Source organism: Alosa sapidissima, chromosome 1 (genome assembly GCF_018492685.1).
Source record: "Alosa sapidissima isolate fAloSap1 chromosome 1, fAloSap1.pri, whole genome shotgun sequence".
Lineage (NCBI taxonomy): Eukaryota > Metazoa > Chordata > Actinopteri > Clupeiformes > Clupeidae > Alosa > Alosa sapidissima.
In genome coordinates this window covers 46729017-46752874 of record NC_055957.1, presented here as the reverse complement: position 1 = coordinate 46752874, position 23858 = coordinate 46729017, and the positions used below count along the sequence as shown (strand labels likewise).

The 23858-nt window shown below is 41.8% G+C and overlaps 2 protein-coding genes across 2 annotated transcripts in view; one reads left to right on the top strand and one right to left on the bottom strand.

Annotated features, from left to right (window-relative positions):
* kcnmb2 (potassium large conductance calcium-activated channel, subfamily M, beta member 2) overlaps positions 1–10093 on the bottom strand; it is a 27501-nt gene extending 17408 nt beyond the window's left edge. Inside the window, exon 1 of the mRNA XM_042090980.1 lies at positions 9873–10093. The gene's annotated coding sequence lies outside the window, so the exon portion shown is untranslated. The remainder of the gene's footprint in view (positions 1–9872) is intronic.
* Positions 9372–23858, top strand: tbl1xr1b (tbl1x receptor 1b). The gene is made up of 16 exons (XM_042090633.1): positions 9372–9651; positions 11502–11565; positions 14751–14851; positions 16276–16421; positions 16858–17086; positions 17484–17616; positions 17840–17981; positions 18246–18309; positions 18410–18507; positions 18915–18975; positions 19718–19839; positions 19998–20072; positions 20196–20323; positions 22359–22524; positions 22891–22992; positions 23195–23858. Exons 3-16 carry the CDS (start codon positions 14794–14796, stop codon positions 23219–23221), a joined length of 1551 nt encoding a protein of 516 aa, XP_041946567.1. The 5' UTR covers positions 9372–9651; positions 11502–11565; positions 14751–14793; the 3' UTR covers positions 23222–23858.

Sequence of the window (23858 nt, the reverse complement as noted above, 5' to 3'; positions counted from 1 at the left end):
TACTACCTGTGCAATGTTTGTAAGCTCCAGGTACTGGCTTATGCTACCAGTAGTGACACTGACCCTAGCCAAATGTGAAACTAGTGAAAAATCAGTCAAGGAGGATAAAGATGGAAAATGTATCATTTGCCACCACCTCTAACATTCCTGTTTTTACAGACCTATCTCCCTTCTTCCTTTCTTGTCAAAGTTTTTGGACAAAATGGTCTTCAAGCAAGTCTTGGACTTACTATATCAGAACAACCTGCTAGACCCTATGCAGTCTGTTTTCAAGAGTCATTCTACTGAAACTGCTTTTCTGTCTGTGACCGAAGCATTGACAGTAGCTAAGTCCTCATCTAAGTTGCTAAGTCATTAGTATTCATTCTACTAGACTTATCTGCAGCCTTAGATACTGTTAACCATGACATTCTCCTTTCTACACTATCTGAACTGGAATGTCTAGGAAAGCCCTTGACTGGTTTAAATCCTACCTTAAAGGGCAAATGACCTCACCACAGGTGTGCATCAGGGATCAGTATTAGGGCCCCTACTTTTCTCTATTTTCACACTTCCTTGGGTGAGACCATTCGCTGCCATGAATTTGATTATCACTGCTATGCGGACGATACTCAACTTTACCTGTCTTAAGCATTTGGTGTTTGCACCAGACTTGGCGCTGAACGCACTAGCAAGTGTCCTAAAAGTGCTGGTTCACTGACTAGCATGAGCCCTAATGTGTCAGGAGGGAGCTAAACTCATAAGGTATTACATATTTAAATTAGCTTCATTGACAGGCATAATCATTTTATGGGATGCAAAATATTAAACTACAATAAAACAAAATAGACCTTTTCAAACAATCACTATAAGCCTTAAAAGAAACTTTAGCATATGCTAATTGGCCCCACCCACCTCAATTGAATTAGGCTAACAGTAGGATGTGTTGGACTGGGTTATGTACTAATTTATCTAACTCTAGGATAGAAGACAAAATAGCTAATTTCCCAAAAGGCAGCATATGTTTTTTAAGAGACTTAAGAGACTTGACAGACGCTAGCATCCAAGGGTTTTAGCCTCCTTGCTAGCATGCCAGCCTCTAGGGGGCAAATTAGAAGGGTTGAGCCCAGGCAAGTGCAGGGTTTAGTCACACAGTCAAAACTTCACACATAGCCCAAACGCACCCCAGTTTTTGACTCAGTGTCAGAATGTATGGCTACTTCCTTAAAATCTAACATGTCTGCCATTTTAATTATGCATGATTGTCTCATAATGTATTTCATAATGCTGAAAGATGGCTGTAGACATGTCATATTATGTGTTAAAAGCAGCATAGCATTAAAAATGTAGAAAAAAGGGCATATTTTGGTGGCCATATTTGAAGTCAAGATAGGGGCCACTAGGGGGCGCTATGTGTTGGGGTCCATTTCAATTTTTGATAACTAGGGGTAGTACTATACCTGTACCAAGTTTCGTGCTTTCTGCAAAAACTGAACGATTCAGGTAAAAATCTGGCCTTATTAGCCGCTGTACTACCACAGACATAATGAAAATCACTAGTTGTCATCACATTTTTGCTATAGCTATGGTATTTACGGTACTATGCAACTGATTTTATTTTTATATGCAATGCACGTCATTATCAGCTCAAATATACACACTGATTTATTTGAGGTTTATTTTACTAATTAAACACAGTGTAATTGTTTTTTATCTGACACATTGTTGTGAAATAAAGATATTTACATTTACTTGTAAACAAAGAAATACGGGAACAACTGATATCAACACCTCTGCTCATATCGCATTGATTGCATTATTTGACTTGGATGGGTCATAGGGTTTGCTCACACAAAAGATAAGGCATGCTGTATCAACCATGATAAAAGCAGTGCCTTTATTGCTGAACCCGCTCTGTCACTAATCTCACAAGCGAAACCATAACAGCAGTGATATGCAGGAATAAGTTAATGAACTAGATGTACCGCATAGCGGTACAAAATATGACTGCTGCTCAGTCCTGTTCATCCTCTCCCGCTTGTCACGCTTGACCATTTGTCTCCATTTCCTACTCCACCCCCTACTTTTGCAAGTTTTGCGTAAGCTTATATGTGCGTGCCTCTGTGTGTGTGTGTGTGTGTGTGTGCCTGTGTGCGTGTGCTCCTGTGTGCTTGCACGTGTGCACGTATATGTGTGCGTGCATTTCGTGTGTATGTCAATTTGTCTCCATCTCCTATAGAGCCTGACCAATATGAGATTATGAAGGCTGATAATTACCGATTTCGATATTTGAGTAATTCAAAAACTGATAACCGATATATCGGCCAATAGTAATTTTTAATGGGGAGAATAAATGGACCCTAGTATTTTGACCCAACTGGTCCACCACATACACAATCCATCCTTGTCATCCCCAAAACACCTGCAAACAGAAATAAACTGCAGTCAGAAGAATGTGTAAATTTATACAGCAAAGGTAAATGTATCAATTCCTGACTGCTGATGCAGCTTATTACCAGTTGGCAAAGGTTATTTGAAGTAGGAAGTAACAAGAGGAATCCCTGATCAATGCGATTGGTTGGGCTGCTAGACCAATGATTTAAAAGTTAAAGAGAAACTATGCAGTTTTGGCAATTTCTGTTTTCTCACTTTTTCCTCGCCGGGTTCTCTGCAGTCTCTGCAGAACTTCCCCTACAGCCGTATATATTTTACGACACTCCGCAATTGGTCAGTCTGCGGTTTCCTCTTTCCCTGTTCCTCCGACAATGGTTTACTCGTTTTCTGCTTCTTTTCGCTGGCTCTGCCATGACGAATGTCTGAGAAACTCCATCACTACCTTGTTCACGTTCACACTCGGTATCATGTTTCAATACACTTTAGGTCAATATCACACCGGAATTCTCCTTTAATAGGCTGAAAGTGTCAGACTGTTTTTTCCTCTGATATCTCCAATCAAATTGATGCCCTGCTTTCCTAATGGCACAATAACTTGAATTTCCCCTTGGGGATCAATAAAGTATCTATCTATCTATCTATCTATCTATAACAACATGATTGTACCAAACAAGTTTTATTATTTAAGTTTTATTTCTACCAAGCCCCCAGATGGATAATTGCACAAGACTCCAAAATATCAGAATGTCCATATGCCTTAATGATCTATCTGTTTTGGCAACAGAGGTAGCATAGTTATAGCAATAGACCACCACTGAGGTAGTGAACTGGGCATTGTAATGCAGCACAAGTAAATTTGTCAAACTAGGCTAGCATGTTTGTGTAGGCATGCATGGCCAAGCCTTGAAACTCATTTGGACCATCACACACAAAAAACAGATGATGTACTGACACTTTCAAGACATAAACCATGATGTCCCACTGACATTACATGTACAAGTGCTAAATAGCCCATTTAAATAGGGCTAAATGAAAGTAATGACAATTTGATAGGCTGTAGCCTGTCTAGGCTACACAAGATCAAAACATAGACGCCAAATTGCATAATCATACACTTACTCGACCACCAGTGGTGGTCGAAATTGTCATGTTTTTCCAAAATAACCCCATATCAACATTCAAAAACGTGTTAAAACGCTAGTCTTAGCTTCTTTACCAACATTTTCAGTTCCATTTGATAGGGGTGTGACTTCGAAACCGACGTCTCGAATCAGTGTCGAGGCTTCGAAGCACAAGTGTTTCGAAACACTGCTTCGAAACGTGGTTCAAAACAGCCATGTTATGTGACCACTGCTTCGAAACATCGTTCAAAATCCCCATGTCATGTGACCAAAGTTAAGTGAACCTTCGGTGCATTTCACCGGTGTCGGCAGGCGTGCCCGCGTAGACTTTTCTTAAGCAATAACCACGAGCAACCTTAAGCAACTCTCCCATCTGCAAACCACAGTATCATCACTGATGGATCCCTACCAGTTTGCTTACCAGTCTAACAGATCTGTGGAAGACGCCATCAACCTAGGAGTTCACATTGCAACACCTATGCACGCATGATGTTCATTGACTTTAGCTCTGCCTTTAACACCATTGATCCATTCATCCTACAGACTGGTGTACTGAAAATAAGCTCCATCTTAACGCCTCAAAAACCAAAGAAATGGTTGTGGACATGAGAAGGTGGCCTAACACCAAAGCCCCGTCTATTATAGGTGAACAGCCTATAACCTTGACTGACTCCTTTAGATTTCTTGGCTCACATATCAGCCATAATTTAAAATGGGACATCAACACCACCCACCTTATCAAAAAGGCTAATCAGAGACTTTATTTCCTAAGACAACTGAAAAAGTTTCATGTCAACAAAACCCTTTTGCTGCTCTTCTACAAAGCCATCATTGAAAGCATCATCACATCTTCAATCACTGTCTGGTATGGGAGCTCTGACAGTCGCACCAAGAGGAAATTAGAGAGAGTTGTCACCAAAGCCTCCAACATCACTGGTTGTGACCTTCCATCAGTCCACTCTCTGTATGCTGAACGCAGCTTGAACCGAGCATCCAAGATCATCAGGGACGCCTCACATCCGAGCCATGATCTCTTCCAACTTCTGCCCTCTGGAAGACGCTATAGATCTCTGAAGACAGGAACGACGCGCTTCAACAACAGCTTCTACCCTTCAGCAATTAGACTCCTGAACTCCTGAAGATTTGCAACTCTACTTGTTTATTTATATTTATTTAATTTATCCCCTCCCGCTTCGGAACAATTCGGCACAATTGCTTCGAACGTTTCAGTGTTTTATAAAGCCTCGCTTTGCCCATCCCTACCATTTGATTCACGCTTCATGAATGGTAGGCGCATGCGAACGCCAACCTCCGTTTATAAATATTCAAGCTAAACTCCACCCAACTCCACCCATGGAAACTCAGAATCTCAGAAACCGTATCTGTAACACCTGACTTAAGAGATTCTAGATATAGTCTGAGCGAATTAGCCTAGAAAAGGGTCAAAGGTGGAAGTAAATACAGCAAAAGCATATTTGGTATCATTTGAATCATAATTTTCTGTAGATTAAGAATTTGTGGTGCCTACAGCGCAGAGTTGTACCGAAAAAAATATATAGGGCTTTGAATGGAGCATGGCACAATGATTTTTGGGCCAAAAACATATGTACATCTTGATATTAGCTGATATCTCTTAAGCCAATTGAAAGATTTTCATCAAACTTGGTCTACTTACCCACTATAAGTTGTCAAAGAACTGGCAATACAATTTAGGTCTTGAGGTCAAAGGTCAAGGTTACAAAGGGTCACACAAATAACTCACATGCAGTATTTGGTTCATATCTCCAAAGCAGACTGTAAATATAGTGATTTGGTAGACTTGGTTGTTTTTGACATGAGGAGTCCCTATCTACAGCACAATGAGTTTAATACCCCTCCTTTGTATATAAGAATTAAGAATCTGATTGCAATTACTGTAGGCAAATGTGCTTAGCATTTACATAACAGTGAAATACTTCCACTAGCATAGTCATGACCTGACCAATATTTCTTTCAATATTGCCCATGCAGTCCTTTCCACAGTACAAGCAGTGCTACTTCCAGCTGTAAATTATAGCTTTCTGTGCTGTTGTGACTTTCCATAAGTTAGTACTGTTAACTGTGGCCCTTGCTATTTTTCCCTTCATGGACAAGGTGTTAGTAATGTGGCATGTCAGTTGTTATCTGTTCAGTTGAAGTTAGGGGTGGGCAAAAAATAATATCTAAATATTTTGGAAGATTTTGACGGTAGATATCAATGATATAATTAAATACGAATTTGTCAATCTCTTAAAAAATGGGATTTAATTGTATGAGTTACAAGCCACCTTTAGTACAGCGGCTAAGCACCGGAATCGTTCAGTTTTTGAAGAAAGCATGAAACTTGGCACAGTTATACTGCTACCTTTAATGATCAAAAATTGAAATGGACCCCAACACAAAGCGCCCCCTAGTGGCCGCCATCTTGAATTCAAATATGGCTACCATTCTTAATAGAATTGTTGATACAACTTCAAAATTAAACAAGATAAAAAAGTCTTTTAAGTTCTAACACTCAATTTTTAGGGTCAAGGAAGCTATTGACATGATTTCCAAACAAACTTGATGTTGGCCATTTTGAAATCCAATACGGCGGATACCAAATGTGAAAATATAGACCATCTCTATTGTTATTCATGATAGAAATATCATTCAAAAACCATTTCAAAGTTTGAACAGTCATTTTATCACATGACAACCTCAATAATATATGAGGCATCAAGTATAATCTGGTAAGATTCCAATAAGGCCACTGTGTGTAAGAAAATAAGCCGATTATTCTATATTTTGGTTAATTGAAGTAACTACCTACATCATCAATAAATTCTTATTCTACCTTCTTCTCTCTCTGTGCCGAGAAGGGGGGTGGAAAGATTAGATAAAGCTGTGTGTCATCTGCATAGCAGTGGTATGAGAAGCTGTGCGAATAGATAATCTGTCCCAAAGAAGTGGTGTGGATAGCAGAGAAGGGGGCCCAGTACTGAGCCCTGGGGGACCCCTGTGAGGTGCGGACAGCTGTCCAAGCCATGATATGTTAAACGAGCATCCTGTGAGGTAGGATTTAAACTGATATGGACTGTTATCTGCCAATGTGGAGGTGAGCTGTCATCTTGTAGCACTGGCTTGCAAAAGCTGATTTACTATAGCATTGCTATAGGCAACAACACATTTTTAAAGGGGTGGTTCAGGATTTTGGACATAGGACCTCATTTCCAAGTTAGCATGTGTGATATTTATCAGTGGAGACCGTTTTCAACACGTTTCATCCAGTCCTTCTAGTTGCAGAGTTTGCAGGTGCTAAGCTAGCGCAAGTCATCAGTATGTGTCAGCCTGCCACTAAAAACAGTCTTACCCACTCCACAGTACACCCAGGCAAATACATTATAACGGCAGACAAATAAATTATAACAGCAGACTGTCGATGTAAATGTGTTGATAATTTTATTTCTAACATTATTCTATCCTTGCATTTCAATGATCGCATAACATTTTAAGGGACTAGTTTCTTAGCAGCGGTTAGTAGTACTGCGTCGAAAAGTAAACAGAGAAGCGCACTCCAATCAGGATACTGTCGTGGAAAATGTCTACCCTGGAAATCTAGAGTTCTCGCGAGAGCACAATGGAACGACACCAATCTTGCAACCAAAGCGGCAAGTTCACAACACATGATTGGGAAGATGTCTTCACAACACAACATATGATTGGCTCAATGTATTCACATCACACCACATGATTGGCTCAATGTATTCACATGTCGACGTTTTGCCGAGAAAGGGGTGGGATATGTGTGGACAACGTTACAAACTAACCCCATGCATTTCTATGGAGGATTTTTTGAGTGCTGTGTCTCCTCATTAGAAAGTCTCTGGTATAACTATTGCAATGCGATGCTAAGGTAGTTTTTATTTCTAACACTATTCTATCAACATAGACATTTACATCGATTGTCTGGCGTTATAATTTAAGTTGAAGGAAATAGCTCAAGATGACAATGTTTATCAGATGTTTGACAGAAATGGTTTGGATTTAATCTAAAACTTCTGCTATTCAGCTTGTCTAAATGAACTACAATGTTGTTATTGATGTACTGAATGTTATGTAATAAACTTTGTATTTTACTCCAATATCATTCATAAAACAGGTATTCACACAGATGTTTGCATTTTTAAAACAGCAAATTATTTAGATTTCCCCTGATTTCAGAGAGGCTATTACTACAATACTAAAATAAGATGTGGAGGTTGAAACAACTGTTTTTATACAGAAAATAAAGTTTGTTTTGCTTTAATAAATGTCTTAATCTTTTTTAATGTCAATTCAGATAGTTGATTCTATGCCTCAGCCAGCTATAGCCTCATGAACTTTAACCTCTACCTGTGACCCCATGATCTTTAATGCCTTATCAGTTAATTTAGGCTTAATTAACTGTGTTGGGTAGCCTGGCAGGCCATCCTATATCATTGAAATGTATAGTCTGGAATCAAACCATTCACCTCGCTTAATCCAAGGGGCGGGCAGAGAATTGTCTTTCAAACTGCCTAGGCATGCAATAGGCCAGCGCTACGACAAATCAGAACAAAGAGCAGGATGACGTGGCCAGAGCGATGAAAACAGTGAGCGGGAAGTAAACTTTTACCGTATCCGGTCGGCAAAACGGCAAATACATCCTTCTTCGAAAGGAATGACTTAAGTGCATTGTGTTGCTCAACTTTCAAAGAAAAGTCCAACTCCTCCAAAGTTGACGCCAATGCCGATTCAAACAACCGCTCTTCGTTCGCCATAGCCACCTTGTTGCTACCATCGCAGGACTGTCGTCTTTCTGTTAAGCCCGCCTTAAGACTCTAACAAAATAGAGCGCTGTGATTGGATGACGTCCACGGCGTCAGCCAATAGAAATCCCTATGGTTTGATACTAGACATACAGGCTGAGCAAATTAATTTGCCGCCGCTAGGGTGCGTCTAGATTTCTAGGCTATGTGTTGGGCTTAATGAGGATCCTTCAATCTGCTTGAGAGGTATAAAACAAACATTGCATGTCAAGTATGACCTCACGTGACCTTGACCTTTGACCCCAAGATATTAAACACCTACTAATTTTAATCAAGAACTTATGGTGAGTAAGTACACTAAGTTTGGTAAAGATCCTTTTACCAGTATGGGAGATATCAGCTAATATCTATATGTGATAATATACGATTTTGGCCCAATAATCATTATACCATGGTCCATTCAAAGCTGTATATCTTTTTTCTGGTACAAATCTGCGCTGTAGGCTACATGAAATTACGGTTCGATTGATACCAAATATCCTTTTGCTGTATTTACTTCCACCTTCAACCCTAATTCGCTCAGACTAATAATGATAAAAAGAAACTATGTTCAACACGTGAATGGATCATAAACCAATGATGATGTCTGAATGACCGAGTAAAGGGGGTGGGGTGGGGTGGAATTAATCTATTGCAGGCTATGACCACGCAGGCAAAAATAAGTCTAGGCCTACTAACTAGTAGTGTGGGGGATGGGCATGCTCACAAACTTGATTAGTTTTTTTTTAATTATTATTATTCTTGGTTGTTGTTGTTTTTTTGTTTTACCTGAGGTGGTTTACATGAAGATGTCCTGCTAAAAGACTAAAGAACGGCTGTAAATGAATTGTATCAGCCTATATCAAATGGGATAAACTTCACTGTGCGTCTATATGCACATTTATTGAATAATACATAACTGCTTGTATCAAAACCCATTATATTGCATAAAATGTGGATATGTGTTTTTTTAAACATGTTGAGCGATAATCTTGCTGCCAAAGTCTAAGTGCCTCATTTTCGCCTGAATGGTCTCCGCCCATTGCTGGGTGTTTGAGGCCATTGGCTTCCTGTGAGCAGCTTTGCTGACTATTAGCTTTTCAATGTTTCTTCATATCATTGTAATAACTTCTATGCTGAGTCGAACATTATTGAACAATAACGACATAAACATTCTGTGATTAAACCGTCGGACAAGCCCACTTAGCTGGGTATATTTCGTTTTTACAGTAATAAACAACCTAGCTGCACGAGTTCGAAACGCCGCACGAGCTGAAGCGGCACAGGCAGAAGGCTCTGAAGGCAACCCAAGTGTGATCTGCATTTTAAAAGTAAGAACGACTCTTCATTTGGCTCGTTTCTGGGACACGCAACAGTAGTGGCCCATTTACTTAGGTAGCTGGTTAGCTACTAATCTTGAGATTGACAAAGTATGAAGTTGGTAATGCTAGTTAGGTAGCGCTACAATCTGACAAGTTTCGGACATAGCTAGCTATCTAGCATGGTGTAAGGCAGCTAACGTTAACTAGCTCGATGGCTAGCCTTTACTCACCACAGAATCTCAGAAGTTAGCTAGCAGCTACCAGGCTAGTGAGCTAGCTCGATGCCTCTCGTGTGGGGGATGGGCATTGTTTTCTAGCTAGTTATTGTCTGGCTAGACATTACACTTGCAACATTTGCGTGCAAAACATTATTAGGAAACCAAATTCTATTTAATCTAATTATATTTTGTGGCGTACACCAAATGGTAATGGAACACCAGGAAGAGGCCCTGAAAACGCTAACGCTGCCATTATGCTACGATAGCGTTAGCCCGGCCAACGATTTAATTTGCGAGGTACTTAAACTTAGCTGATTTAGCTTAGCTAGCTACCGCGAGTTAGCTACCACGAGCATCCAAGTTAAATGCTGTGTTTGTTTACTGTTCAGCTGGTCTTTTTATCAAGTCAGTGGGTAGTTGTTGTCTCTTTATGAATCTGTATAAAGTACCTCGAAGCTCATTAGCACATTGAATCGATGGTAAGACCAACATAGATTGAAGTGGAGCGTGCCACGAGGATTGCCATAAAGCATTGAACTAATGCACAGGCTTTAGTTAACTTGGCTGGCGAAGGTCACGGTTATAAGTAATTAGTGATGTGTAAAAGTTAACTTTATGCGAGGCATCCAGCCGGGGGATTTTCCTTCAGTTTACATAACTTGCAAGTTTGATTAAACATAAAGAAATAATATTGCAACGTTAGTAACTAACTTAATCGTTAAGTTTCTAGACAAGAGACTATGCTTGCAGAGATTGCTAAACGAACGTTAGATGTGCAGAGATTGTAACATTTTACGACCTACAAGAATATTATTAAGTGATTGCCCTTGACTTTAGCTTTACATAGTTAACCATAAACAGTAACTAAGTATATCCTAATGCATTCCTTCCAGGCCCAAAAAGCAAGGCCTGAACAAGGCCGGTGAAGGCTGCAGGATAACTAGCTCTAGTCTGCTCAAACTCACGTTGGCTGCAAGAATGTGTTGAGTGTAAGAACTGTAACTGTTGGTGTAATACCTGGGAATGCCATGACCGAAGTGTTCAGTACAGTGCACAACATTTTTGTTCCTACTGCAACATGTGATTTACATTTTTATTAACTTAACGTGTGGGTATCTGAAGATTTTGTACTATGCCCAGATTGGCACACTTAGAGTGTGCTGTATGATGGTTAAACCAAGAATAGCTTAAACGTAATGTAACATTACAATTAAAATGCAATTACAATTTTGTTTCAGTGGCATCGTGGCACTCTTTCGTATAAACCTTCACCACTCACAGTATTCATTCCATTTGCCCACACTTGATAAAGTGGATAGTGTAGTAGGATGTAAAGGATTGTCGAGGATTGTTGATTGGGTGGTTGTGGGCATCTGTCCACCACTGGTACACACATTGAGGTCCTCAAGCCCAGTATCTCTCTCTATAATGCATGTAAGCTTGACGGCAAGAAAACATACATGAGCATACCTGTTTCTTTTAACATGGCTTCCTTCAAAGTGCCTTTATGTACTTTTTGTTCCATTATATCTATCACTTGTCTGTTATCTAAGCGTAAACATTGAATGGTATAATATAGTTTGTTTTCAGTATACAATCGTGACTAATTGTATGAGTAATCCTTTATATTGTCATTCACAGCCTTGTAATAGGTTCCCCCTGTTCGCCTGCAAGAAGATGGGCATCTAATCATTGTGTGCTCATGGTAAGCATACAATTTCCATCATTTGTTTAACTATCTGTTAAGTAGTATTTTCAGGATTTTTTATGAATTAATGAATAGTCAGACTTTGGGTGTAGGCTGATGGACTAGTTCCAAACGCATTCACGAAACATACACATAATATAATTCCAACAACAGCTTGTGTGTGTGTGTGTGTGTGTGTGTGTGTGTGTGAGAGAGAGAGAGAGATGTGTCAATTAGGGCTGGGACAACGCGTCGACGCAAAATATGAGCGTCGATTCGTCAAGCATAACGTGTGGTGCTAAATATTTTTAATTTTACACCTTCAGTGTTTGCCATACGTTGACTAATCTGTGGCTGGGCACCACGAAATCAAAACCGGCCACCACACATTGATGTTCTATGTTGTAGGCCTACTATTTAAATTAAAGATAAGAAAATAATTTCATTGAGCTGCACATTACTCACACAGCCTTTCCTCGCCCTGCCCGCTCTCCCTTGTAACGAGCCTGCATGCTCCTCCTCTGCATGTGCATTTAACAAAATATTCACGATTGTTGAAGGATAGTGGGCTAAATTGCTATTAAATCCGCTTAGCATCGTGACCATGCTGCGCATATTTGTTCAAAACTGCTGCATTAAAGTTAAAGTAAACTCTGCTAAGGTCTTATCACAACATAGTACATTGAGGAGACTAAACTAAGTTAAGTTACAGTATGCAATCAAGCAGTATCTCAAAGCTAACGTTAGAATACTGTTTGGATGTCAAGTTTAGCATGCTTACTTGCAGCTGCTTGTATTCGTTACTCATGCAGGGCTCATTTTATTGACTCTGAATGTTTGCAAAATCCCGATGTAAATGGAAAAGTGTTTTCCAAGACTCAAAAGTGCGTGTCCAAAGGAGAAGTACGAACCGTTATTTGAACTAACTACGTTATGAATTGCATCCACACATCAGCAGCCTTTTAACTGTGTTAATGTTAATTGCAAGGATTCCTACACAAACGTCTTAAAATGACATTAGACATACACTACTGAACTTTATTGAGTGCTACCTCTGACTAAGAATGCATTACTTTGCACTTGTATAGTCTTTTATTTTGGAATCTTAAGAGCAATAAACATATATTGCAATGTTAAAGAATTCATGTTTTTTCATTCAGATAAAAAAAACATGTATAAGTTGCTATTAGTGAATTAATGGGGAGATAATCGAATCGAAGTCGAATCGGACTGAAAAAATGAATCATTAGATTAATCGATGCATCGAAAAAATAATCGCTAAATTAATCGTTTAAAAAATAATCGTTTATCCCAGCCCTAGTGTCAATGAATAAGGAGGGAAGTATAGCTATGTTGACATGACACCTCAGCCTACACTTGAGTGCATTCTCTCCATCTTCATACAGTCTATACATACATACATTTATCTTGGACAAATTGTGTAGTATTCAGTCGAGCTTGAGTAACAAAGTACTGTTGAACAACTATGAGAAGCGCTTTGATAAGACGTGATGAGTTAAAGAGGTATAATTTGATTGGCTGTTGAGCTAATATTCACTACGTTTTCACTAGAATCGTGGACGGCTTTATGGTAAGTGTTTGACTGCTTATGGTCATGATTCTTGTAAACAGTTCAGCCACATTTCTGATACTGCACCTCAGCAGCCCAAGTTCATTAGCAGCCCAAGTTCATGTTCAGTGTTTTGGACAGTTTCCTGCAGTGCATTCTGGGTGTGAAAATGAGTGCAGTTGCCCACATGCTTTCTGCTGATGTTATTGTTGTCCTGTGGCTATCGGTGGAAAAAAAGGTGTGGTACGCTTGTTCCTCAGTTCTTTGATCATCAGTTGTCTGGCCTATGCAGTTGGACTTAAGTGCTGAGACATGCCCTTCCGATACACCCATGCTATGTTGATATGAGGTCTCAACAGCCCCACAATAGCCAAAAAGATACAAACATCAACATAGACAGAATTTGTGAGATGAGAAATTGAACCCCTGTTTTATTGTGGTGATCTGATGCAAATGTGACTTTGAACCTTGCATGTTGATGTTACTTATACTTATGTTGGTGTGTTGATTTTGCTATTTTGACACATTTGACTGACATTTAAGCTGAATACGGGCACTTAACATGATGCTGTAAACCCACTATTCTGATGGCAGACCCATCAATTGTCCTCACCTTAAACATGATCAGCCAATTGACCACATTCTCTCGTTATTGTGAAGTTGTGACATCCAATTGTGCTCCATCACCCCTAACTCTAAATGGGCTTCATTCCAGCTCTCTGTATAGTCTGAATGCAATCAAACCGCTTAGCTTGACGCTGTTGAATTCTATACTGAATGGTAGCACATATAAAGGCTGAAAGGCATTATTAAATTCCCCTCCTTTCCTCCCCAAGCCTGACAGAGGCTAAGCTGCTTCTGAGGAACTTCAGAGTTCATTAGGATCATAGCCAAAGCATCACGCTAAGCTTGTCTTATTTTGAGCTGCAGTAATAGGTGGCAATCCCATTTGTGGCATTGTGGCATTTAGTAAACAAGAGTTATAATGAAGTATTGATGTGAGTGTAAAATCACATGCACCCCATCCCCCAACATGCATGAACTCAGTAACACGTGTACACACACATACACGTATAAATATTTGCCTATCTGCTCTCTGTGGCAGGTCTGCCATCATTAGGCGTGCTATTTGAGGGCGCTCGGCTGACTCTCAGTCACTGTGCAGCGAGTGGAAATTACCCTCAGGCCAGACAGGGCCTGCAAAAGTAAAAAAAGGAAGCAAACTTCAGTCACAGCAGGGCTGGTGCGTGTTGGCTTTGGTAGTGGCATGGGAGGGCAGTTGCTTCTCTAGGGGGTAGGGGGTGGGTCTGTGTGTGTGGGGAGGGGTGTTCGTGTTTTTCCTCCTATGTTGAATAGCCAAATTTGTCCTACATACTTGATCCCTGCAGTCTAGTGTGATTTTCTGTTTCCCAAAGTGTGTGGTGATCGTGTGTCGTTACCGATTTTGGGCTACATTTCACATTATCCACTATTCCTTCATAGCAGAAAATAAGATGTCGGCCAACTCTTAGTTATTCATATTGATACAGTCTGTCCGCTGCCTCTGGCATGGAAAAATGGGAAGGTATCAGTTTCAGTGCTGCTGTTCTTGTGGGTGTTGTTGATGTGGCCTCTCTGTGTCCCCCCTGCCCAGGCTCGTCTCCTGCTCTGACCCCTTGGTATATCCAGGATTAAAAATGAGCGTAAGCAGCGATGAGGTGAACTTCCTCGTGTACAGATACCTGCAGGAGTCAGGTAAGCCAAAACAATTGACAGCTGTCTGTTTACTGGCCGACAATAAATAAGTGGTTTGGAGTTGGAGTGCATGTTAGGGCTGTGCAGTTAATCAAAATAGAATTTCCGTTTCAATTCACCCTTTGCTAAGCCACACCCGAAAACCGCCACAGGCCAATCGTGGCTTAGCAACCCGTCACTAGGCACGGGAGGTCTGACGAGCTTTTCGAGTTTTGCCATGTTAACCTGTGGAGACTGAAGGCCTGTGGGTCATGAAGGGCACTTATTTGGATGTGTGGTGCCCTAACCCATGTAAAGACACAGTAAAATAGCATGTTATACTATAGAAACATGATATAATTGGGAACACATATTGTTCTAACTATAAAAATGGCATATTGCATGATATTTCCATAACCGCGAGATACACGCTTCACGATAACGGCAAGAAGTTGTTAACAGACGTTCACCAAGATGTATAGCCCATCAGCAATCTACTAAAAATAACACCTATTTGAAGTACCATTCATGATATGTTGTCAAATATTGAAGTTGTGGTATGTTTCTTTCGTCCCCCATGCCTGTTCCATTCATTCTGGCCAGGAGAGTCGAATGAAACAAAACGCACATTCGACTTCTGCTTAAATAACTCATGAACGGTTTTGTTCAGAGATGAAATTCCAACTGTATTTGGCAGAGGACAGATGTAGGTTGCTAGTGACAAAATATTAGCTTCCAGTGTGGTACGATGTCTTTGTAAATTACATTTCATTGAAAAGTCCCGGTTCTCCCCCTATGTAATAGACGTGCAGGGTGCTAAAGCTTGTCAGGCATAGCAACAGTAACTAAGGAGGGCGGGACTTAGCGAAGGGTGAATTATGACTTCCAACCATTATGAAATCAACATAATCAAGATATAACAATTATTTAGCTGTATTTTACTTTGCAGTGATGGTCTTGTTTTGCCTTGTGTTATAAATCCAGTGCGCACACAGCACTGTAGTATGAATTATATTATTTTACATTTATTTTTACATTCTTTTTAAAGTTTAGTTTAGAAAGTCTAGAAAATAGATGATGCTTCCAAAATCATTGAGAAATTGTATTAAATAATCATAATCGACCAAAGCATCGACCAAAGCAATCATGATTATGTCTTTTGCCATAATTCAGCAGCCCTGCTGCATGTGGTGTAATGGTAAATAGAACAAGGCCATCAGAAAAATGGTTAAGTTAGACATCCATGTGCAGGGTGCCTCAATCTGTAGGCAAATGTTGACTGTGGGTAACAATCCTTTCCCTTTTATGATTGGGAGGTGCACCTACCCTTCCCAGCCTGGCTGCATGGATGCAGTCTTGGTCGGACAATGGTGTCACCTATTGAGGTGTCTGTGTGGACTTGACAGAAGTTGCGCGTGTGTGTTGTTTCCTTGTGTCTCCTCCAGGCTTTTCCCACTCTGCCTTCACGTTTGGCATAGAGAGCCACATCAGCCAGTCCAATATCAACGGGGCGCTAGTGCCCCCGGCCGCCCTCATCTCCATCATCCAGAAGGGCCTGCAGTACGTGGAGGCGGAGGTCAGCATCAATGAGGTGAGTGTCCTGACGCCAGGTCTCTGGGCCAGCTCCTAATGTACCGCCAGCAAGCCTGCACACAAGCCCTTAGTAAGGAAACCGAGCACAATGCAGAAACTTCCAGAAAGTTCACAACTCTGTTCCCCTAGACACAATTTTAAATAAGTGTGTAAGGTGGATAAATTGTCCAAAGTAGATAATGATCTATTTAAATGTATCAGTTATCAATTTATCAAGTTAAATATGGTCATTAACTTAGCAATCTAAGGTCACGTAATAAAAGATACTGTAGTTGATAAATCTAAGAAGTGAGAATTCTTTCCAAGCATTTAGTCAAAATTAATATAAAGTGATTAGAATTTTTTTTTTTATTGCCCCTGGATTGCACTGAATACCTGTGGATTCCAGATTCCAGCTGTTGTTATATCATCTTAACTGTGGGTTTTGTGGTCAGGATGGCACGTTGTTCGACGGGCGGCCGATCGAATCCCTGTCGCTGATTGATGCGGTGATGCCAGACGTTGTCCAGACGCGGCAGCAGGTGTACCGGGACAAGCTCGCCCAGCAGCAGGCTGCCGCCGCCTCCTCAGCTGCAGCCTCTGGCAATACTGCTGCATCAGGAGGCGCCAAGAACGGCGACAACACCGCCAACGGAGAGGAGAATGGACCACACACCTTAGCCAGTGAGCAATCCACTTTCCACCTACAGAACAACAGCAGCAACAACAAGAACAACTCCATGGATCAACATTAACCTTGGCAATTAGGAAATGGCTATTAGGGCCGTGGTGGCTAGACAAAGCCACTGAAAAACATGTTTTGCTATGCTACTGGTGTAATATTTCCTCAAGTGATGGAAATAACCATTGTGTTTTGAATGTCAAGTGAAGATAGATTATAGATATATAAAACTGAAGTTTGGTGTGCTTATCCACTGTGTCAGTCAAACCATGTCTCAGACATCTCGTCATCAAAAGGTTTCGGCAATTTACCTGGCGTTCTAGTGGTGCCCCTGGCGTTTTAGTTGTGCCCCGTTCAAGTGGTGCCCCTTTTCACATGTGCTTTTGCTTGCTCTGACAGACCACCATGCGGAGATGATGGAGGTGGACAGGGCGGTGGAGATCCCTGCCAGTAAAGCCATGGTGCTGCGTGGTCACGAGTCCGAGGTGTTCATCTGTGCCTGGAACCCCGTCAGCGACCTGCTCGCCTCTGGGTCCGTCTCTCCTTAGCTAGTTCATAATTCAATCATTTCACTTGCTGTCAGTTGTTTAGGTCAGGCTTGTTTGAATATTGCATGTTGGACACAGACATGTCATGAAATAAGTCTGCATTCTTCTTGGACCTCATTCTTTTTTTTTTTTCCACTTTTAATTTTTTGTGTTCTTTATATATACTTGTTTCTGAGTTGTATTTCTTCTGTGTGTGTGTGTGTGCAGGTCCGGGGACTCGACGGCTCGGATCTGGAACCTGAGTGAGAACAGCTCGGGCGGCTCCACACAGCTGGTCCTGAGACACTGCATCCGAGAGGGAGGCCAGGACGTGCCTAGCAACAAAGACGTCACCTCACTCGACTGGAATGTAAGTTGTTCTGCCAGAGGTATCCCTTGGCAACCAGCCAGAGCAGGAAATGTGTTTCCCGTGGACCTGCTGTAGTCGTCACATGCGCACACACTCTCAGATGTTGATTTCTGACCCAGTATTTGACTGAGTTGATGCATTAGAGATGCTGTTTTTTCAGCCTGATCAAAACACTAAATTGGGTTTGCATGTAAACCGTTGCATTAGTTGTGTAGCAGGCTGATTAATGGCCTTATCGTGTGGTTTCCCTCTTTCTTCTTGCAGAGTGAGGGTACGCTGCTGGCAACAGGCTCCTACGACGGCTTTGCCAGAATATGGACTAAAGATGGTGAGATTCCTCTCCCTTGACGTTGTCATAACTCTTACATTGTTTAATCTGCGTCATGTCAAGACGGGTTGGTTGCTTTTTAACTGCGTATCATTTACAGGTAACCTTGCCAGTACATTGGGCCAACACAAAGGGCCTATATTTGCCCTGAAATGGAATAAGAAAGGCAACTTCATACTGAGCGCTGGGGTTGATAAGGTAAGGTTTCTCCCCACACTTCTCTTGTCTTGTTTTTATTTGCTCCTCTAGGCTGCCATGAGGTCTTTGAAATCCTTGAAATTAAGTTTTTGAAAACAGACATGGGTCATTGAAAGTACTTGAATTTATGTTTTGTAGTGGATAAGTCAAGATACCTTGTAGTTTGTCATCATTGTAACACGCAATTGAGAAGTGTTGTTGAGTGTTCACATAATCAAACATTGCTAGTTGTCATTATAAAAGTTCACAGTAATTATCTTTCATTGGTGCCTTGTTGGGTTCTTGAATTTGAGGGAATTGTCCAGGAAAGTCCTTGAAAAGTTCATGATCATTTGATAAGGTCAAACTCCTTTTTACTGCTGGAGATTCATGTTGTTGACCATGTCTGTGTTCTGTCCTACAATCAGACTACAATCATTTGGGATGCACACACAGGAGAAGCCAAACAGCAGTTCCCATTCCATTCCGGTGAGCACAGCTGATCTGTATAGTGTACAATATAAAGTGACTTCACCCACGGACTACAGCTACATACCACAAATCACTGTGTGAAGAGTATGATGGTGAAGAGGTGATGGTGAAGCGTAGGCTATGAGTTGTCTTGAATGCAGCCATATGGCTCTCTTTCCAACTTATGCAGCCATATGGCTCTCTTGACTTGTCTTGTATGTACAGTGCAGGCTTCCAAAGCATCTTGGGAAAACTGGAATTTTAGGGACTAGTTTTCCAGTCATGGGAATCACTTGGAAATGGATTAAAAAAATACCTAGGAACTCACCATACTGTCCTTTTAATTGCATTTTAGCCCCTTATTCAGATTGCCTACTATGTAAATCTTGGTGTGTGTTTTGTGCATACAGTATAACGGTCTCCATATAGTCTGGTCACGTCTGTTTTAATCAGTGTATGCCATACAGGTTACTCACCAGCATAAATGAAACAAAAAAGATGGGACTTGCTCCATCAGCTAACTGTTTTGGCCGCATGCGAGGCATCTCCTATAACTGAACTACAGAGACGGATCCTTAGGAATAGTGCCAATTTTATCACCATGTTTATCTCATTCAGTGAAGAGTATGGTGTTAATCTGTTTGTCTATGTGTGTAACTGATGTTGATCTGTTTGTCTGTGTGTGTGACTGATGTTGATCTGTTTGTCTGTGCCGGATGTTCATCTGTTGTCCGATGTGCCTGTACCCTTTTTCGTCCAGCGCCTGCCCTAGACGTAGATTGGCAGAGCAACAACACGTTTGCCTCCTGCAGCACAGACATGTGCATCCACGTGTGCAAGTTGGGCCAGGACCGACCAGTCAAGACATTCCAGGGGCACACGGTACTGTAGAGCTCAAACACACGCCCCTACCTTTTCTCTATGCTTTGTTTCCTCCCTGATGATTCAGTTGCTCTTTCCTCTCTCTTCCTCACTGAGTTGTGGGGGATGGGATCTCCCCTCACTTTCTCACTTGCGTTACTCTTTGTGCCTCCCCCCAGAATGAGGTGAATGCCATCAAGTGGGATCCCCAAGGCAACCTGCTGGCCTCCTGCTCCGATGACATGACTCTGAAGGTAAGGCAGGGCCATTAACTGTGCTACGAATCCCCTCTCATCCTGTGTTCACAGCTTACATGGAACAGTCTACGGCTGCTCAGTGAGTGTGTGTGTGTGTGTGTGTGTGTGTGTGTTGTGCAGATCTGGAGCATGAAGCAGGAAGGTTGTCTGCACGACCTGCAGGCCCACAGTAAGGAGATCTATACCATTAAATGGAGCCCCACGGGGCCAGGAACCAACAACCCCAACGCCAACCTGATGCTAGCCAGGTAATGCAGAGTGCTAGTGTAATGATGTGAGTCATGATCCAGCATTCAGTAGTCTGTAATACTGTATGCAAGGTGACGTGTCATGATTGTTAAGGAGGTGAAGTTTTCACTTCTGTTGGTTGGTTGATTTATTTGTAGCATTGGCCAAGGAAAAGTGCATTACATTTTGGTGTGGATGCGACTCATGGGGCGCCGGCACAAATGTAGTTTAATTTTGATGAATGTTGCATGAGATGCCATTTAATTAGCCACCAACCCTGCAGAAATGTAGTTTCTCTTTTCAGATTTCCTCAAAATATCCTAATATTTAGTGTACCGCTATCACATCTGGGGCTGTATTCACAAAGAATTTTAAGGCTAAAAGTAGCTCCTAAGTGGCGAATTTAGGAGCAACTCCTAAAAATAATGGGCGTGTCACTCCTAACTTTAGGACTCCTAATTTTTTTCACTAAAAGTAATTCACGAAGCATTTTAGACCTAAAAGTAGCACCTAAGTCTGGGACAGCTTAAAAGAAGTCGAGAGGACTCCTAACTCACTAAGACCTATTCACAAACAGCTTTTTGTGGCATTTCACGTTGCAATGTTTTGAAATGCGTCGCCTATGCGGCAACAGGAGCTTCCAATCGCGAGGGAACACTTTTGCATTCATGTATATATACTTTTTTGATGAATTAGTGAAACACAAACAGCACACAGTGAACACACAGTGAGGTGAAGCACACACTAATCCCGGCGCAGTGAGCTGCCTGCTTCAACGGCGGCGCTCGGGGAGCAGTGAGGAGTTAGGTGCCTTGCTCAAGGGCACTTCAGCCGCGGCCCACTGGTCGGGGCTCGAACCGGCAACCCTCCGATTACAAGTCCAGAGTGCTAACCAGTGGGCCACGGCTGCCCCATAAAAGGGATGCAATAACGCCACCAACAACAACCAAAACCACTCATTGTTAACATGTAAATTAAATGTAACGTTTCATTGTGAATCAAATTAAAATGGTCTCCTCTTTGCAAATGTAGGCATAGCCTATGGTGACAGATTAATTTAATAATGTTGCAAAGATACTGCATTAGTCCTTGGGCCTATGTTTCATTAGGCTACTAGGCTATTTGTTTTCCCTTACTCTTTATTAATTTAGGCTAGGCCTTTTTATTCAGTTATTAATCATCTTCCGTCCTTCGCACTACTTGTGTAGCGCACGCATTCTCAGACCTGTCACCTGTCACTCATCATCGTCAGGGAGGTGTTTGGAAGCATTCCCGCGTTACAATCATCAGCCAATCAAGGTGGTCACTTCAGTCAAGCTCGAGCATGAGTAATGACGTCATCCATAGCAACGAAGACTCACTCTTAGTTTAGGAGTTGTCATTTTTCCTTACTAAGAGTAGGTCTGAAAGGCTTTGTGAATAACTTTAAGAGAAAACTCCTAGCTAAAATCTTTTAGTGTGATTTAGGAGTACTCCTAGTGGTAAGATAAAAGGCTTTGTGAATATGGCCCCTGGTGTAGTCAGTTCCATTGATTAATGTGAAATTGTTGCAGTAGACACTCTGAACAGTTTGCCATCGTGGGGTTTGTTTGTCAAGTTGGTTTTCAGGAGTTCAACCCACCCCCCACCACCCCCACAGACACTGATAGTGAGATTTCTAACCCCTGGACTATGATTTCTTTTTAACACATATTGCAGATATGTGTGAAATTGACAAAGCAATTGGAAAAAGTATATTTGCGAAGAATATTTGACAGGTGTGGCATAAACGCTTATTTCAAAATGGTTTACTTGCCAACATTTTAGAACGGTATACAATCAGTAGCAGACCTAAGCATCTGGTAGCCTCCCTGTAAGATGTGTGGCAGTGGGTATAAGAGGGGGATTGAGACCCCTCTGTGTAGATGAAGCAACTGGTTGTACCATTATTGTATGTTTTTATTGATAGAAGTTAACTTTATATCAACCCCTGCTAAAATACATGTGTACACACAAGATGGAATGATCTCTCATTGACGTTGACGTCTCCCCTAAACCACCCTCTGTCCTCCGCAGCGCGTCCTTTGACTCGACGGTACGGCTGTGGGACGCAGAGCGCGGCTCCTGCATCCACACACTCACGCGCCACCAGGAGCCTGTCTACAGCGTGGCCTTCAGCCCTGACGGACGGCACCTGGCCAGCGGCTCCTTCGACAAGTGTGTGCACATCTGGAACACGCAGGTACGCCGGCTCCACTCCACTGCAGAGGCAGTGCTGGACACGCAAGAGTTTTCATGCATACCAGCTGCCTGCTCAGCCAGGCTTGAGGTGGTGGTAGGACAGACCTGTGCTCAGATCTGAGCTCTTTTAGGCCTTGAGTAGTGAATGGCTTTTTACTAGTTCCACAGTTTGTTTTATTTGTATTTTCGTTCGTATTGTTTGGGAGAGGGATGGGAAAGAGATGTGAGCTTTGTACCAGCGTCGCATTAATTTGTTAGTGTTTCAGATATGCGCTTTTGACTGCTGAGTCCTGGCAAGTATCCTTCTGCATTGGTTTCTGACTAATGATGTGTGTGGATGTGGGCGTTTGTGTGTCTTGATCCTCAGAGTGGAGCGTTGGTGAACAGCTACAGGGGAACAGGGGGCATATTTGAGGTCTGCTGGAACGCAACAGGGGACAAAGTGGGAGCTAGTGCATCGGACGGATCAGTAAGTGCCCTCGAGCCTTCATGGAACATTTAAACATCCTGCTTGAAGCCTGCATGACTGGCTTTAAACAATCTGTAGATGCAAATGTGGATAGCTCCTCCACTGAGAATACAGGGAGAATGCTCGCCATATTTAGCATTAAGGCTTTTGCTCTTCTGACAGCTGCTGAGGCAAAAATTCACTCTCATTTCTTCCTACTCAGGTCTGCGTGTTAGATCTGCGGAAATGACGCTGCCAATAGGAAGCCATGGACCGACTCTGAATGTGTACATAGCCAAATTGACTGTCTGTCTGTCCCTGGCCCCATCCACTGCTGTAAGCCCTGTGCTGAAGCCTCCCACTGCTGAGTCCATGCATACAAAGGCATGTCTTGGGTGCCAGGAAAATGTGGATCGTACTCTCTTTGATGTTATCCACAGGACTGTTGGAACGAACACACACACACACACACACACACACACACACACACAAGCCTAGGCCACATATCACTGTTTGTGTCGGTTCTTTCTCTCTTATACGTTGAGTCAGTAGATTATACATTCAGACCTATATATCACTGCTGGTGTGTGCATATTGTACATATCAGTATTTCAGTTTGCCATCGTGGGGTGTGTTTGTCAAGTTGGTTTTCAGGAGTTTACCCCGCACCCCCACCCCACCCCCACAGACACTGATAGTGAGATTTCTAACCCCTGGACTATGATTTCTTTTTAACGCAGATATGTGTAAAATTGATAAAGGAATTGGGGAAAGTTTGCAAATTTGCAAAGAATATTTGACCGGTGTGGCACAAACCCTTATTTCAAAATGTTTTTTTTTTTTTTGCATCTATGATTTACTTGCCAACATTTTAGAACGGTATACAA

Bases quoted from the DNA above. Each gene is read 5' to 3' on its own strand.
- tbl1xr1b (XM_042090633.1), top strand. From the start codon at position 14,794: ATGAGCGTAAGCAGCGATGAGGTGAACTTCCTCGTGTACAGATACCTG. The intron at 17,617-17,839 runs GTCCGTCTCTCC...GTGTGTGTGCAG, and splicing joins AGCGACCTGCTCGCCTCTGG to GTCCGGGGACTCGACGGCTC. The intron at 17,982-18,245 runs GTAAGTTGTTCT...TTCTTCTTGCAG, and splicing joins TCACCTCACTCGACTGGAAT to AGTGAGGGTACGCTGCTGGC.